This window comes from Sebastes umbrosus, chromosome 1, assembly GCF_015220745.1.
Source record: "Sebastes umbrosus isolate fSebUmb1 chromosome 1, fSebUmb1.pri, whole genome shotgun sequence".
Classification (NCBI taxonomy): Eukaryota; Metazoa; Chordata; class Actinopteri; order Perciformes; family Sebastidae; genus Sebastes; species Sebastes umbrosus.
Window position 1 is genome coordinate 6,699,975 of NC_051269.1, and position 17,907 is coordinate 6,717,881.

The following is a 17,907-nucleotide window of genomic DNA, read 5'->3' on the forward strand; positions in this document are numbered from 1 at the left end:
TGCGTAGTTTGTAGTGTTGATTTTGTTTTGCTTTCTCGAGACTTTGTTTAGTCTCGAAAGGGGGGTATGGCAACAAATGAACAATATGATTAATGGACAATATGATTTCTAATTTCACATAGAAGTGTTCTTATATGATTTCTAACTTCACATTTTTACTTATAGAAGTGTTCTTATTCTGTGTTTGATGTTTTAATTTGTATCTGTTCTGTATGCAAAAGATACTGGTTTTCTTGTCTTTCATTCTAGAACATATTGGGGGAAGACCACTGTGAGGGTGGTGGATTGTCGGGGACTCCGATGGGCTGAATAGGTTCAGACACTTCAAACATGAAAATACGAATGGCCTGAAGAACTCTGAACGTGGACTGGCGATACAACATCCCGAGTCAAGACGTCATCGATACTACACCGGAGTCAAGGCTGCTGAGAAACTGAAGTGTTATACAGTCTTATGTCTTCTCTTAGATGTTACATTAGTATTCTTAAAAATGAATTGTCTTTTTTGTGTATTACATGCTTGGCAAATGATGTTTTCTAAATATAATGGGACCTCAGATGTTTTCTTTTTCTCGATGTTTAGGGACAGTGGGGTAGGCAGGAAAAGGTCCATAGAAAGGTGCGATGGGTCGACCAGCCTGACTTTGGACATTGTTTTGTTTTGATTTGCTGAGAGTTCCATATGTATTTGCTTAAGTCATTTCCATACACAAATTGCTAAATTTCCTCATTTCAGTATTATGGAGTACTACGTATGGTCGCCTTGGCAGAGGGACCGTGAGAGAATTTTCCTGTCTACATTGTTTAATGGATATTTCAAGAAAGATTAGCTGCCTAACAGGTTTTTCACTCTCACTTTTATACTCCATACAGTTGTTTCAATGGTAAAAGGGGCGGGTTGTTAAATGTGTCATGTTAATACACCTGTATGTCTCTTCTTTTATTTTTTCGAGACTTTGTGTAAGTCTCGAAGGGGGGAATATGTGGTATATTTTCAAGTCTTGCACAAAACAGTGAGACCCCTAATTGTAAACTTATGAGTAAGAAGCATGCGTGGAGACATATGATCATATGATATGACCGGGGGCTGAAAGATAACATGTAGGACAAGGGATCCATACAGGGTCATGCAATATGTCCAGGGGCTGAAAGATAAACATATAGGACAAAGGAGCCATACATGGTCATGCGCTCAGCTCAGATGTTACATGACATGAACACATTATAAGGAGGCGCGAGAGCCCCGAAGTGCAGGACTTTCAGATTTGACTTGAGACCTCCGGACGTTCTAGACGTTCGTTATGACATTTGTTGCTTGTTTGTAATAAACTCTATTATACCAGCAAGAACAGTGTCCGCGGAGCATCCTTCCTCATCACTTCAACAGCACTGTCGCAGGAAAGATACGACACTATAGACCAGACCAGCATGGCTTTATGTCTCCAAGATATAGACCAGACCAGCATGGCTTTATGGCTCCAAGCTATAGACCAGACCAGCATGGCTTTATGGCTCCAAGCTATAGACCAGACCAGCATGGCTTTATGGCTCCAAGCTATAGACCAGACCAGCATGGCTTTATGGCTCCAAGCTATAGACCATGGCTGTATTAAGAGAACTGGATACAGCGTTGGAGGCGGGGCCACGTTCATTCCTATGAAAGTTGCTCAGTGGCGCATGATAACAAAATGGCTCGACCTGATTTAAATAGGGCTATTGAAGTGTTCATACTGGGATGTTGATTCACCTAAAAAAAAAATAATCCACTGAGTTGCAGACGTTTCTTCTCCAATGAAAGTTAGGCCCAATGGTTTTTGGCCGTTGTCATCTTGGTTTTTGGCCGTCACTATCTTGATTTTTTGCCATGGTCATCTTGTTTTTTTTGCCATCATCATCTTGGTTTTTGGCCCCGTTAGTAAACTATAACATGTTGTGTGTGTGTGTATTCAGCAAGTCAACTATAGATTAACTGTGAAGACAGCACACAAAGAGTTGATGTGAGGACACCAGGCCTTCCTTTTTATTATTAGATGTTGTACAACACACTCTTTTAGAAATCCACATCTCTTATATGTACTTCACACATGCACGCACGCTACTGTAGCCATTCACTCCATAAAACCACACACACACACTAGCTGTCCTGTTGAATAAGGTCTTTGGCTTTCTGCAGGTTGTGATCGACGGCTCCGTCTAAGAACTGAACCCAGGTCAGCTGTGATTCTCCACACACATGACTGGACCTGTACGGGAGGGAAGGAGAGGAGGTTGGTGAAAAAGATAAGACAATAAAAAAATAATAAACAAAGCTCTGATTAGAAAAGATGATATTATATTAGGTAAAAACTGAGCATGATAACAGAAAGAGACTATTTGTAGATGGCTGCATGAAGAAACACATCTGACACGCCACCCACACATCTGGATTTTCACACCTTCACTACTGATTCCAGAGAATTTTCCTCTTAGGACGTTTTCATATTAGGTACGATTGATCTGTACCGTGCCCGAGTACGATTGCCCCTATGAGCTCCACATTGACATCAGCGTAGCAGAAACTCTACTCAACTTCCTTCACAGACTGAAAACTCATCTGTTCAGACTGCACCTAAAAATGAAAAAACTTTTTCTTCATCCCTTGTCCCAAAATCATAGACCGTATATAAGAAGTGGACGTAGTCACCGTGATGTCACCCATTAGTTTGCAAACTGCGGTTTTGAAGCCTCAAGATTGGCATTTTGGCCGTAGTCATCTTGGTATTTTGCCGTCGCCCTCTTGGTTTCTGGCCGTCACTAGGGATGGAACGGTTCGGATAAAAAGTCCGAGCCGTTCGGTTCACTAGTCACGGTTCGGGACGTGTATGAATTGTTCGGTTCATTTGAAATAAGTTATGAGGCCGATTGTGGATTTTTTTCATGTAGAGTTAGGCTCCCGTTTATTGTCACACTAGAAATCAAGGCCTATGAAAGGAGGCTGGGACACGGGCGGACCTGGGTCTTGAGATACGAGATCTAACACATGCACAGTGTAACTGAAGTTGCGGTCGTGCGTTGCTTTTGGCTCAATTTTGGCGAGCGCAGACCAGATTTACTGCGCATGTGTTATACCCCAAAGATATGACGCGTTGATGAAGCGTGACCCAGCCCCCTTCACGGATGAAGTGTCGAGTGCGGCTGTCAGTCAGTTTAGGAAATGGCGAGTGGACATGATAAAGTCCAGTTAGAGGATCCACCAGCATCGTTTTGCTCTGCTGTATGGGAGCATTACGGATTCAAAGAGTGGTGGATAAAACGGTGACTGTGTGAGCACTGTGCAACATGTGTGGATTATGCTAGCGTCAACACTTCCGGTAGGAAAGAGGAACTCCGTCTCACCGCAGCATTTAACCAGCCTCTACATGCAGACTCAGACAGGGCAAACAACATAACTAAAGCATCGGGGAGGTTTATAGTGAAAGTTATGCAGCCTTATGCAGTCGCTGGATTTCAGCATATGATTAACGTAACGTTACTTGAGCCGCGCTATACACTTAAGCAACACAGTAATTCCAGCAGCACAATCCCTGTAATGTGTTTTGTAGTTATTCATTATTTTTAAATAACACAGTGGTACAGAAATCCAAACGTGTTCCTTTCCAAATACTGCACTTTATGAGTGGAAAAACTAATCTTTCAATTAAGAGCTGATAATCAGGGTATTGAGACATACTGTATGTTATACTGTTCTTTTTTTTTTATATAGTTCTGGTTGAGCTTATGCTTCAATTTATGTTGATGACCTTAGTCTATAATTACATCATATTTATATGAAAATAACAAAGCTGCGTTTTTTGTTCGCACTAACTACTGTAGAAGACCTTTTCTTTCTAATTGAACCGAACTGTGAATTTTGTGAACCGTTCCACCCCTAGCCGTCACCATCTTGATTTTTGGCCGTCGCCTACTTGGTTTTTGTAATACTCCCACACGGACCACTTTTTTTTCCGACACATGCTCACGGCGCCCACCAAAATAGATGCAACACAACAGATAAACATTGTCAAATGTTGTGTTATTTGCCGATAGCAGTCGGTGAATATCGGCTGATACCGATGTTTTGCCGATAAATCGGCACGACACCTTATATTTCCATTTTATTCCCATAAATTCTTCTTAATTCCCATGGAAAGTTTCCACCTTGAATATTCCCAGTATTTTGCAACTCTAGCCTGAAGTTGTTGTGGTGTGCAAGATCAATCAGTATCAATCAATCCATCTTACCTGATGATCTCCAGAACTTTCTTTAACAGTGCTGCCAATTTAGATACCTGTGAAGAGAAGAAACATGTCATTTATATGTTTCTTTATAATCACATGTTCTGTTTAGAAATAATAATGACTACCTATGAAGTGTTTGTGCCAGCCGCTCCTGAGAGTAATTTAGTCACACGCCCCAGCCTGTCTTGTAAAAATATGCAGATATGTAGTATGTTTTTTCCAGCAGGACAATGCTACATGCCACACAGCCAGGTCAGTGAAGATGTGGATGAAGGACCTCCAGATCAGGACCCTGTCATGGCCAGCCCAATCTCCAGACCTGAATCCCATTGAAAACCTCTGGAATGTGATCAAGAGGAAGATCGATGGTCACAAGCCCTCAAACAAAGCCCAGCTGAGGAGTGGCATAAAGTCACCCAACAGCAATGTGAAAGACTGGTGGAGAGCATGCCAAGACGCATGAAAGCTGTGATTGTAAATCAAGGTTATTCCACCAAATATTGATTTCTGAACTCTTCCTAAGTTAAAACATTAGTATTGTGTTGTTTAAAAATGAATATGAACTTGTTTTCTTTGCATTATTCCAGATCTGAAAACACTGCATCTTTTTTGTTATTTTGACCAGTTTGTAATTTTCTGCAAATAAATGCTCTAAATGACAATATTTTTATTTGAAATTTGGGAGAAATGTTGTCAGTAGTTTATAGAATATAACAAAAATTTTAATTTTACTCAAACACATAACAATAAATAGTAAAACTAGAGAAACTGATAATTTTGAAGTGCTCTCCTTATTTTTTCCAGAGCTGTATTTGTCCACTCCCATGTTGATAAGAGTATTAAATACTTGACAAATCTCACTTTAAGGGACATTTTGAACAGATAAAAAATGTGTGATTAACTATTTTAATCGATTGAAAGCTCTATTAGTAAGTCTTCGTCCCAGCTCATCCTCCCATGCATGCTTGTAACCTTCAGATGAAGAGGCGTTAATGTTTTGTAGAACATTGTAAATGCAGGATATCAACTCCTCTGTATCTGCCTGCCTGCAGGGTTGTGGTCTTTTATGCATCTTTTCACATAGTCCCTAACCTGAAGATATCTGAAATAAGTATTCATATTGTATTTCCCCCGCAGCTCTTGGAGGAGGAAAAAGTCCCCTCCAAATATCGGTCACCACAGTGTCACCTCCTTGGTCCTTCCATCTAAAGTAGAGGTATTTTGATGATTAATAAATTGATTATTAACGGTTCTAAATTCGCTAGTAAAGACACATGGTGTATAGTGTGAGCTAATGTTTATTTTTGATTAATAAAAAGGACTTTCCATTGTATTTTGTATTGTGAGTATAACGTTCACACTTTGTATTATTGATGTGACGGTGAGGAAATTTTCCAACCGGTTAATAAACTCGTGACAACACCGGTGTTACAGATTACACCGGCCATTTTACAAGAAAAGATGACGGTCAACATGTGTAGCGCGCTGGTCTTGATCTTTACCGTCGGGTGGCGGTGTGTCTGGCCTCTCCAGTCCAGCTTTCCGTGCGGAGCCGCAGGTTTCCACCCGGCGCGCACACCGACTGTGACAACTCTGTTGTCCACACACCGATTACCTCGTTAACGTCATGGTTCCCTTATAGCATTGGGTTTAATTCTGAAATATTGCCAAATAGGCGCATTTGCTTTTCGCTTCGACACCAAATCCTCCGCCATCGTCTGGTCTGTCGACTCTGTCCTGTGTGTGAAATCTGGCTCCTGCTGCTCTGAGCTAAGGCTCTGTACGGACACTTTCACTGTCAGTTTGTAGCGTCCGTCGTCTGACTATGTATTGATAACATGGCGCTGATACGCCAAAATTAACAAAAATTTAAAGCAAAACGATGGTGGGGGCGGTGGACCAGTAATGTTATCGTTGTGTGCTTGACCACCGTGTAACACCGGTAAAACCTACGACAGCAACAAGGCTACTTTGTATTGTCCTTTAGTGTTTTACAGTACTAAAACTGTTTCCTCATGTGGAACAACAAATCTCCGTCATGCTAGAAATGTTTCCATGGAAGTGTAACTCCTCTGCAGACCTGTCGCCGCAGGCCACACGCCATCACGTTGTTATATAATTGCAGGGGCAGATTCAAGCCTGTACATCACTCTACAGCATGACATTTAAATGATCACTATCACGGATAAACAGCAACAAGATCAAACAACTAAAACTATGAGAAAACGTTTTACGGATTACAGCCAACATGTTCGGGTGATTTGTAGTGACACGCTCCAATAAGGGCGGTTCATGAGGAACCATTTTTAACTGCCAGTTTAAGGTATGTGTCTTACATTGTTTTCCACTCCGCTGTAGTCCATGGGCGGGTAGAGGCAGAGAGCCAGGTCATCAACACTGAGGATAAACGACGGCAAGAGACAGAGAAAAAACAAACAGGTTTATTGAGCAAAAGTTGGGCAAAAAGGAAGATTAAAGGACCGATATGTAATAGATTTACTGTGATAAATCATAAAATGACCACAATATGTCATCAAAAATTAAGGAAACATGCTGAATTGAAATACTGGCTTCTCCAACAACAATGCTACAACCAGTATGTTCTCCTTTGACATTTCCATTCTGGTCCAGAACGTCTGTTTTTGTTTTGGTCGCTGTGATCCGACTGCTGCCCATTTCAACACCCCGTTTGTCACACATGAAACCAATTGGTACGCCAACGCGGTGGAAGCAAGCTAACGAACTGGACCAACAGAGATAACGTTAACGTTAGATTCTACCCGACCTGAAAAGCCTCGGCACATCTCTCTGTGGTCCGTGTGCAGCTGGGTTATCAAGGTAGCGAGTATTTGAGACACACAGCCGGTGAAGTCATTCAGGGTGCTTTCACATCAGGGACCCCGGGCCCGGATCCGAGTACACTTGTCCCCAAAGTCCATTTCGTTTGATTAGTGTGAAAGCTCCGTACCGTCCTCGGTTCGTTGATCCGTATTCGAGTCCACTTGAAAAGGTGGTCTGGAGTACGGTTCACGAGTACTCGGGTACGGTTTGCATCAGGTGTGAAAGCCAACTGTACCAAAACACGGAAGTGGACTGTTATAAACGTATTAGCAGCATGCGCCGATCTCATCCTCTGAACTGTACGGTCATATGTGATTAAGCAGGAAAGCAGGCAAGAGGTTCCTTAAAATATAGACAACAGTAGGCGATGGGGTCGGGCCAGTTTTAGCCTGTGATTTATGAGACTTTTGATGGCATAATTGTCATTGAGGATGAGTTTCTTAACTTCCTCGTGGTTAAAATAACAATGATGAGTCAGGATCAATTAGTCCTCGGTGGCTTCAAACACCTCCGACTCGGAGTGGATCGAGTCTTCAAGAAAGGTGTTTGAACTTTGTCCTGATACTAAGCAGAACATGTCGTTATCACAATATAAAACGTGTGTTTTTAAGTTGGATGACATCACGTACTACTCAGCCATCTTTTAAATGGTTCCGTCTCCAGTCTGATCTGGAGCTCACAGCTGACTGTTGATGGTTCTGGGTTTGTTTACATGATATAAAGTAACGTAGCGCTTCTCTCCATCATTACGGTTGTTGTTGAATTATTCCTCGTTCAGCTTGACGCAACGTTACATTTCATTTTCAGTTAATGAAAGTGATGTTGTGTGAATCCCGTCATGCGGTGCATTCAGTGCACGCGAGACAGACAGACAGACAGACGCAGTATTGCTGCTTTTTTTTCACAATCGAATATTAATTTTTTCAGAAGAAGGACAAATTTTTCCGTGCATAAAATAAAGCTGCGTCTTAGTAGAGTTTTGAAACACGATGACTTTGTTATAACACCTCTTCCTAACATGCAGCGAGCGAGGAAACTCTGGGGAATGGAGCGCGAAAAATTGTCCAGATATACTACGAGTGATGTCATTCTCTATTACAAAGAGATATTGATTAACTGTCAGTTACTGCCAGCGGCGGTTTTGAACAGTGAAAACAGGTAAGAGGTGCGTGAAACTTTGCATAAATAGAGTCAGGGCGAGCGTTGCGTCGCCTGTTCGCTGACACACGGAGCGGGTTATCTTCATTGGGAAAAACTGAAACTGATGTTCGCTCGTTCGCATCACGTCCCGTTAGGAAGAGGTGTTACACATTTACAAGTTGAAGTTTACATCTTCTGTTTAGTGAGCAGACGCCGATAAAACCAAACACTTTTATTCTAATTACGTTAATTTAATAATGAGATTTAGTGCAATTTACTTCTTTTCAGTCCAATTTCTATTAGGAGAGTAGAGGGCAGTAGAGGGCAAAACAAAAATATAATTCAACATCAGAGACATTCGTCACTAAGATCACGTAATAATACTGTCTGACCGTGTGTGTGTTCCTACCCAGGACTGATTTCCTTGCTGATGTCAGCCAGGTCGTCGAGCTGAGCCAGGTTCTGAGACGTGGTGACGTTGCCGTTGGCTTTGACGGCCGACATCAGCTTCCTCAGGCCCGCCGCCGACGCTTTCATCAGCCCCTGGCACGGACCGATGACGCGCCGGTCCTTCTCTGACCAGTAAGTGTCCTGGTTGCCTCGGGGCTCCTGGTCATCGTCGAGGACGTCACTGAATGGGTCCTGGGCCTCCGATAACGCCTGAGAGAGGGAGTCAATTTAAGTAAGAAAATGAATGATAGCTAAAAATCAATTCCAATATTGATTAACACTGGTGATATCCTATATTTTCAATAAGAAACAATGAGCCACAGACTGGGTAGGAGATGGGATTTATTGGCAATAATAAAAATATTGAATATGACCAGCTTTATCCTTTCACCTGTATTTCTGTTACTGATTATCCTAAATCTATCACGACAACATGGAGGAATAAAACTGTGTGTGTGTGTGTGTGTGTGAGTGCGTGTGTGTACCTGTTCAATTTCCTCTATGGCGTCTTTCACAACTCCAATCTGATTGGACAGAACCACCAACACGGCTGCCTTATTATCTGTGGAACACACACACGTTTTGCCATTAATAAACTTGTAATTGAAATCTTGCAAAACTCCAAGAAATAACATCAAAATATACTTAAAAACATGTTTTTCATCAAAACATAAAACTTTTTAAGTACAGAGCTTCTGATGTAATGATCATACAGAATCTAAATCAGCAGAATATTGATCACACATTGATAAATCAAATCCAGCTGCAGTGTTGATATTCGTATAACCTCATACATGTGTGTAGTGACTAACTATAATAAGGAAAGAAAGGATTTTTTTTTGCAGAATAGCAGCAACTAAAACTTATTTTCATTGACGGAATAAATGTGAGTATTTCTATTGCCTCCGCACGGCTCTCAACATGGTGACGGCTGAGCTGGCGGCTCAAGTTTGGTGGTGAAGAAAAAGCATTGGTTCACTTTTTAAATCAAATTTTAAAGTGGCACTAGTTGGAACATATTTACCTCAGGTTTGAGTTCAAACCTTCTCTAACCTGCATAACCAGTCCTCAAACTGCAACAGCACAATTTGTCTCCATTTGTCCTGCGGCAAATGTCACATCAGTATCACTGGAACCTTTAATTACTGCTCTACCGACAACTGACGCTCTTTCTCCCTCCGTCTTTTAGGCTGCTTTCACACCTGACATGTTTGGTTCGGTTAAAACAAACTCAGATCTTAGGTCAGATTAGTGCGGTTTGTTTGGGCCGGTGTGGAAGCGGTTAATCAAACCCTGCTGCGGACCAAACAACCAAAGAGAGACCATCATAAAAATGAACACTTGAACAAACATCAGCGTGATAAGAACTACGTTAAATGACAGAAACCATCTTTGGGAAAAGTTCATTTGACTTTTTAGTTTGTCCCATCCACTAACATGGTACGACGGGCGGAAGTAACTAAAAATTAACTGACCATTCATCATTCATAACACCCAACTGACATTTATCGTTTACAGCACGTCATTTTTGTTACTTCGCGGATACTTTATTACTTGACATTTTGGGGCGGAAGTAACAAAAAGTATTATTAGAGTAACACTGTTTCAAATAAAATGTCAATCTAGTTTATCAAATCAAATCGACAATTCATCACTCCTTAAATGATAAATGGCGATTTTGTGTTGTGAATGATGAACGTAAGACGGTGAAACTGATGAAACACGACTGTTTTCATCACATCACGACTGTTTTAGTCAAATTTAAATTAATCAAATCACTTGATAATTCATCACTCCATTTTTTATCAATTACTTTTTATTACTTTCACCCCTCATAACATGGAGGAGGCGGGCTTTATGACCTATACTGCAGCCAGCCACCAGAGGGCGACCCAGATGTCTTGGCTTTACTTTTGTGGAGCTGTCATGACATCCATCTTTATCTGCAGTCTACGGTCAGTCTGTATAACTTCATGTGTACTCCTCTGGTTCAGTGTGAACAGGAACTGGACCAGAATTAAAATCCAGCCATGCATCATTTTCTTCCTCCTTGGTCCGGACCAAATGAACCCAATTGCAGGTGTGAAAGCACCCTTCGAAATGATTTAAAGTCATTGTACTTGTTTATAAAGCCTTACATAACTCAGCACCTTCCTTTATCAGTGATTAAGTTCTGTTTCAGGTTCCAGCTAAAAACACACAGATCTCTGGTCACACTGGTTTCTGTGATCTGTTAATTTCCGGTCATCTTACCTTCTCCGCCTTTATTCTTTGCTATTTTTTATATCATATTTTTTTGTATTCATTTTATTGTTGTTGTTTTAAATGTAATTTCTTAAAGATATTGTCATCATGAAATTTAAATTTCAAATAAAAACACACTGGCTACAGACACAAAACACACACAGAAATGTACAGACGGGCACAGAGTGTAATCTTTCCCATCCACACCCAGACTCCTTATTAAATGTGGATAATCTGGCTTCTGCTGGTTTAAATCAAATCAAATCAAATCGAGGACGCTTTAGTACAACATCACTACCTGCAGGCTGCCAGTAACACCACTTTCTTTACTTTAAAATACAATGTAGGGGCAGTGTTTTAAAGCACTTTACTGTATCTGACTCCAGTAGCAAATCCACTCATCAAATCTGAAGCTTTACACAGTTTTCCTTTTTTTTTAAAAATCCTGTAAAGTCTACTGACCTTGTGGCAACTGAGCAAAGTGGTCGCAGGCTGACCAAACACCTCCTGTTGACAACAACTGTTCCTGGGACAGACTAGATGTGAGCAGAGGAAGAGGAGGATGAGGAAGTCAGATTAAAAGAAAGAAAAAGAGAGAGGAAGATGGAAGAGAAACAGAAAGTTAAGTTTACTTGTATAGCATGTTTAGAGGAGCTAGAGGTGCTCAGTCTTAAAAAATATATTTTTTAAGACAAGATGATAGTCGGATAATCTATTGGATTTTTTATAATGTAGTGATTAAAGAATTATGACCTGTTCCTAAAAAAATACAAGGCAATATTATAATTATAAATCTAAAAACGTATAAAGTGTGCAAGAGCAGTTCACAAAAATAAAAGTTTATAAAATACTGGCTAAAGGGCTGGTCCATCTTTATCAAATGTAAACGCCCACTCAGTTGTTAGCGAAAAGCAGTGACGTAGGTTACCAAAGTAAGCTGATTATAATAAGGTTATGAGTAATGTGAATGCTAGCGTTAAGTCAGTCAAGGTTAGCTGTGCTGAGTTTGGAAATAACTGAAAGGGTTAGTTTGGATGTTTTGAAGTGGGGTTGTATGTATACTCCCGTGTTCTGAGAGGTAAAATTAATGTTTTTATGAATGGAGTCTGGTGGCTTTGAAGACGGCGATTTAACGGCTACGGTTCCCGGTTGTATAGGGCGGTCTGACGGCGAGGTAAAGCGGTGAAAGTATTCACATATTCTGATATTGATTAATTTAGGTGGCTAAAATCCCCAAAAATCTATATCAGTTTAAGTGTTTTGAATATTTTATTCCATTTTATTCTACTGTGGCTATCAATTAAAAGTTACTATGATATGTCACATTAACTTTGTGTTTGCGTGTACCTCTGTAGCGGTGAGCTCAGTATGACCTCCACCAGCTGGGCGACTCCCTCCAGAACCTCGACGGTGGCGTTTCTGACCTGTCGCCGCAGACTGACACCTGAGACACAGAGAGGACAGAGGGGACAAAGACTTACATACATTTTATATGTATTTTACTAAATCTCAAAGAGCAGACACATTAAGCTTTTGGGCAGCATGCTCTTGATTACACAGTAACAACTTCCTGTTATAGTGTGTGTGTGTATATATATATATATATATATATATATATATATATAAAACTTTGAAGGGCTACAGGAAAGTTTTATCGGTATTAATTATCTTTTATTATTGTTATTAATACTGAACAATCTATCAAACCACATTTCATTGAATAAAATCAGACTGGAGGTAGATAAGAAAGGTAACTGCAGCAGAATCTAAAAAAAAATATTAAAAAAATAACAAATAAATGAGAAGAGATAAAACACATTGTTTTCTTGAACTGACTACTTGACTAAAGCACAGCATCCCTAGCCTGCTGTGTTGGTGACTGGGGGCTTTACCTTGGCTCTTGGGTAGCCAGTAATACACTGTGGACAGAGTGAGGACACTCTTCAGGGTGGACTCTGATAACGTCTCTCCGTCCTGCAGAGAGGAAGGAGGAAACACATAATATGTAGGAAATTACAACAGTAATGTTTCCCACTTTGTAATGCAACTGCTGAGATGGGATGAATAAAGTTCTATCTTTTCTTTCTAGCCCTAATGTGACCAGTGCGTCTAAATCAGTGTTTCCAAAACCGTCACTACCTAACTCACAATAGGCCTCATCTATGAATGCTGAAAAGAGTAAATTTGTGTATAAATGAATGACCATTTTTACTGCATCACCTTATATTATCTTGAATAGGCAAACCAGACATTTATGGAGGACGGAACCTGCCAAAATCCCAAATAAATGAATAAATAAATTAATTAATGAATCGATAAATAAATAAATATGTCATTAAATATAGCAAAAATAATATCAAAAATAAATATAGCCATTAATTAATTGATAAAATGGGACATACATTTATATTTCTGTCTGCCACCCTTGTAGGGACACGCTCATGCGATTGACTGATAAGGAGGGACACATCAGATGATTCCCTTTGGAAAAAAAATGCATTTGCAGATCGGTACACGTCAGGAGAGTCTCAAAAAACCCACACACAGATGCAGTGAAGTTCACACATGACAGCAGTTTGTAAATGCAGGTTCAACAGTTTGTGTATAAATGTAACAACATCCAAATGTGTTTTTGATGAAATTTGCAAATACTTTTAAATACATAGATTTGTGGATTTCTATTACATTTATTTAAAACAAGACATATTTGTGTGTGCAAATATTTGTGAACCATATTTTTTTTTTACATTTATATACAACGATAACTATTTTTTTGAGCATTGAAAAACCTTTTTGTGGAAAGTCATTTATATATACTGTAAATCACAAAATACATTTGTGAATCCTTCTGTGTGCATTTGTGAATATTGAGACTGATCCGTTTCCTACACAGTTTACTTGTCAAAAAGTGGAGCACTTGAGCAAAATATTTATTTATTTTATCAAGGTGTCTTGTTGTGGATCATAACTGGTACAATATGAACTCAGCAAGGCAAACATTATTATAATATATACTAATCTGACCTGTTGAGATGGCAGCGGGGATTTGGAGAAGGCCAGGCTGAGTTTAGTGGCTTCCTGGGACACGGACTTCACTGCCTGGTCTGAGGACACAAGAGACAGTTAAATACATCAACAGGATGATGATGATGATGATGATGATGATGGAGGACAGAACCTGCCAAAATAAAAAATAAATGAATAAATAAAAAAATGACTTGATAAATAAATAAATGTCATTAAATGTAGCAAAAATAATATTAAAATGAATTGATAAAATGTCTTGATTTACTTCTTTATTTATTTATCTTTGAATTAATTCCCTTATTTATTTACTCTTATGTTTAATTTTCCCCTTTATTTATTAATGTATTTATTTTCATTAATTTGTAAATGTATTTATTTATTTTTGCATTAATTTATTGAATGTTGAGTGACAGCCCCCTCAATTGCATAATGAGGCAGCAATGCATTAAGAAATGTAAAAAGAAATGTGTGATGAAATGTATAAAGAAAAGAATACAGAAATAAATAATTTTGGGGAAATAAATATGGGGTGAAATGCAAAGGGAAAATCATGCATAAATAAATAAATGTATTAAAAAATAAAAAATAAATGCAAAAATCAAAAAATTAATAAAAATAAATTCATAAATAAATAAAAGGGGATTAAAACTGTGCAGAAATAAATAGATAAATGCATGAATACATAAATAAATACATCATTTAAAAGTAAATTTAAAATAAATAAAAAATAAGTGAAAAACAAATAAATAATTAAAAAATAAATGCAAAGATAAATGAGTAAATAAAAAAATAAATGCAAAATAAATACATTTAAAAATGAATACAAATAAATAAATAAAATGGAAAATTAAACCGAAGAGTACTGTAAATAAATAAGGGAACTGAGACAAAGATAAATAAATAAAGAAGCAAATTACAAAAGAAATAACAATTTATGTCACGTTTTATCAATTAATTAATGGCTACATTTATTTCTAATATTATTTTTGCTACATTTAATGACATATTTATTTGTTTATCAAGTAATTTATTTATTTATTCATTTATTTGGGATTTTGGCACATTCGTCCTCCATAGCTGATGATGATGGGGTGGTTCTTAATATGAGGGAGGCCTGATGTTGGAAACAGCACCCTTTCTAAATTAATAAATAATAGACAGAAATCAGCGTGTTGTTTGATACAAAAATAATGAAAACACATTTATGACGACATGTAACGGCCGGTAGCAGAAGAAGACATCCGGGACAACAAGATGGGAAATGTTGCTATTCATGGTGCTTCAGTAGAAGCTGAAAAAGGAAGCGGAGGCAGAGGTCGGACGGTCATGATGAACTATACTCAACTCAGAGTGTCCCAGAAGTTGGAGAGGTTGAACGTTCCGTCTGACTCATTGGACTCTCCATCTGCGGTGGAAAAAGGAGCTTTCAGTTACGCAAATCTTCCTTCTACCAGACTCAAATTGAAAGTGAAAAAAAAAAAAAAAAAACACTTGTACCAAACCCCTTGTTTATTTAATGACTGATTTTGTAATTTACTTTTAATGTCTAAAATGTATGAAAAATAAGAACAAATTTACTTCTAGAATTTTAAGGCAACGTCTCAGAATTTAATTTTTTTATTTCATTACTAAAAAAATGGCTTTTATCAATAAATTAGTGTTTGATTTTTGGCTTGCTGAAAAAAATAAATAAAATAATGCCTGACAATGCGTACATGCTGAAAATCAAACATGTTAATGTATTAATTTAGATATTTTTAAAATGAAAAGTCCCTAGAAGTGTATAATTCAACTTTTTCCCATGGTCTAGTATTAAAAAAGTTAATAAAAAATGCAATAAATCATAATATTGAAGAATCACAATACTTAAAAATCTCAATACATATTGAACCGGCACCCAAGTATCGTGATAGCATTGAATCGTCCCAGCCCTAACACTAGTAGTCATTTATTTCGGTCCTTATTAACAATTTGCTGTAAGGAATGCACATAATAAAGAAAAGGTAACAATAAGGCATTAAATAAAAAATAGGAAAAAACTAAGTTTTGACCGAAAAGGTGTAGGATGAAGTTTAGGCTTATTAATCATTCCCTTTTTACTTAGCATATTCTAATAAGCAACTCATCCACTACTTAGGTTAGGTTATACAAAAAACAAGATAAAACAAAAACAATAACAAACAACAAAACAAGCTGCCAGTCTAAAAAACAATTGATGACAAAACTGTTTTAGAGGTGTTGATTCAACTTTATGGTCATTTTGGAGACTGCAATCTGTGTTGTTTAGATTAGATTATTTTAGATTCAACTTTAAGTACAAGTACAACGAAATGCAGTTTTGCATCTAACCATAGTTCAAACAAGTAAAGTGCTGATCAAGACAATATATACAATGAGGATATACTGTATGTGGTGTATATATACATAGATACAGGTTGTAGTTAGGGAGCAAAGGATAGACATATGTTATATTCTGATGAATAAGAGTTAAGTATAAGTTGCATACTGACTAAATATTGTATAAATAATGTCATATAAGAGTATTATAAAGATTACATTTGATTACATTACAAGATTACACATTTATAGGTGGAGTTATATTTATATCTCTGCACAGAGAGGTTAACACTACTACTGGAGTTCATTATAAGGAGGTATGAAGGTGATATTTATCCAACCCATTTAAATTACTGAGGGATGACAATGATATCAATATTTCTCAAATATGTGTTTTTATTTATAAGATACTTTCTGGTGAAGGGAATATTCCTGAGCAGTTCAGGTCCATTCTTACTCAACCCGTCAATCTCTAGATCTTCATCCTCCTAACTTCCTCACTAGTAGAGGTCAATTTTCGATAAGATTTAGAGGAACCAAATTATGGAGTAGCTTTTCACATCTATCAATAAACTGTTCATCTGTCAAATGTTTCAAAAGTCGCTTAAAGGGTCATTTAATTGCTGTTTTGTAATTGCTTTTCCCCATGTTGTCCATGTATCTGTTTTTATGTTTTTTATTTTTTCCTACTCACAATGTTGTTTGGTTACGATTGCCCAGAAGTCTTTATAGATATTTAAATCAATATCCTCCTCACAAACACTAACCATACACTTCCACGCAACACACACACTTGTCTTTTTTGATATATTTACTGTTTTGTTATTGTTGTTATTATATATATATCTTGTCCTAATTGTTTGTTATCACTGTCATATTATTTCTTTATATTCATTTTGTCTCTAGGTGGAGGCGTCAGATAAGCCCAGCGGGTTTTTTGTCTCTTTATATTATTCATTTATTTTTGTGTTATGTTGTATAGTCTTAAATTGTGCAAAACAAATAAACAGATAAACAAACAAATGACTGCATATAAAACATACAATAATCATGAGTTTAAATCAAAACGTTTGTGAAACAATATCTACAAAAACTGAACATTAAAACCTTCATGAAAGGTAGTTAACTGTTGCCTCAGCAGGTTACCAGGCTAACTTAATAAAGTGACAACTTCAGTGTTGTGTCAAGCTGGCAACAGTTTAGCAAACAAGCAGGGAGGTCACCGTTAACACTGTCTGCATAGAAACGATAACGAGGAAAACAAACAAGTCATAGAGGAGAAACCGAGCCCAGTCTACATAAACAATGACCCGTTTATATATACAGTAGTTAAAGCTACTATACGGTTAATAACACATTTATCCGGACACACGTTAGCACACCTAGCTCTATTAGCTCGGTTAAAGACTCACTATTCCCACTGCGTCATATCTAACGTGTCATATTTACCTCTGACTCGGTCTCTGATACACTGGATGGAGTTCAGTAGATTTCGTAAAGGCACAGACACATTTCCAACATAATTATCAGCACTCATGTCACCAAAGTGTGTTTTCTTTAACAGCTGAAAACATGCGTGTTGTGGAACTACAGAAGAGCAGGAAGTTGAAC

At 38.0% G+C, this 17,907-nt stretch overlaps 1 protein-coding gene across 1 annotated transcript; it reads right to left on the minus strand.

Moving 5' to 3' along the window:
• Positions 1-1,992: 1,992 nt before the first annotated feature.
• Positions 1,993-17,907, minus strand: ccndbp1 (cyclin D-type binding-protein 1). Its single transcript, XM_037765707.1, has 11 exons — positions 17,746-17,907; positions 15,305-15,364; positions 13,957-14,036; positions 12,825-12,906; positions 12,280-12,376; positions 11,395-11,468; positions 9,174-9,250; positions 8,648-8,898; positions 6,594-6,654; positions 4,261-4,307; positions 1,993-2,243 (listed from the first exon to the last, which is right to left on the minus strand). The coding sequence occupies exons 1-11, from the start codon at positions 17,831-17,833 to the stop codon at positions 2,135-2,137; spliced, it is 1,026 nt and encodes a 341-aa protein (XP_037621635.1). The 5' UTR covers positions 17,834-17,907; the 3' UTR covers positions 1,993-2,134.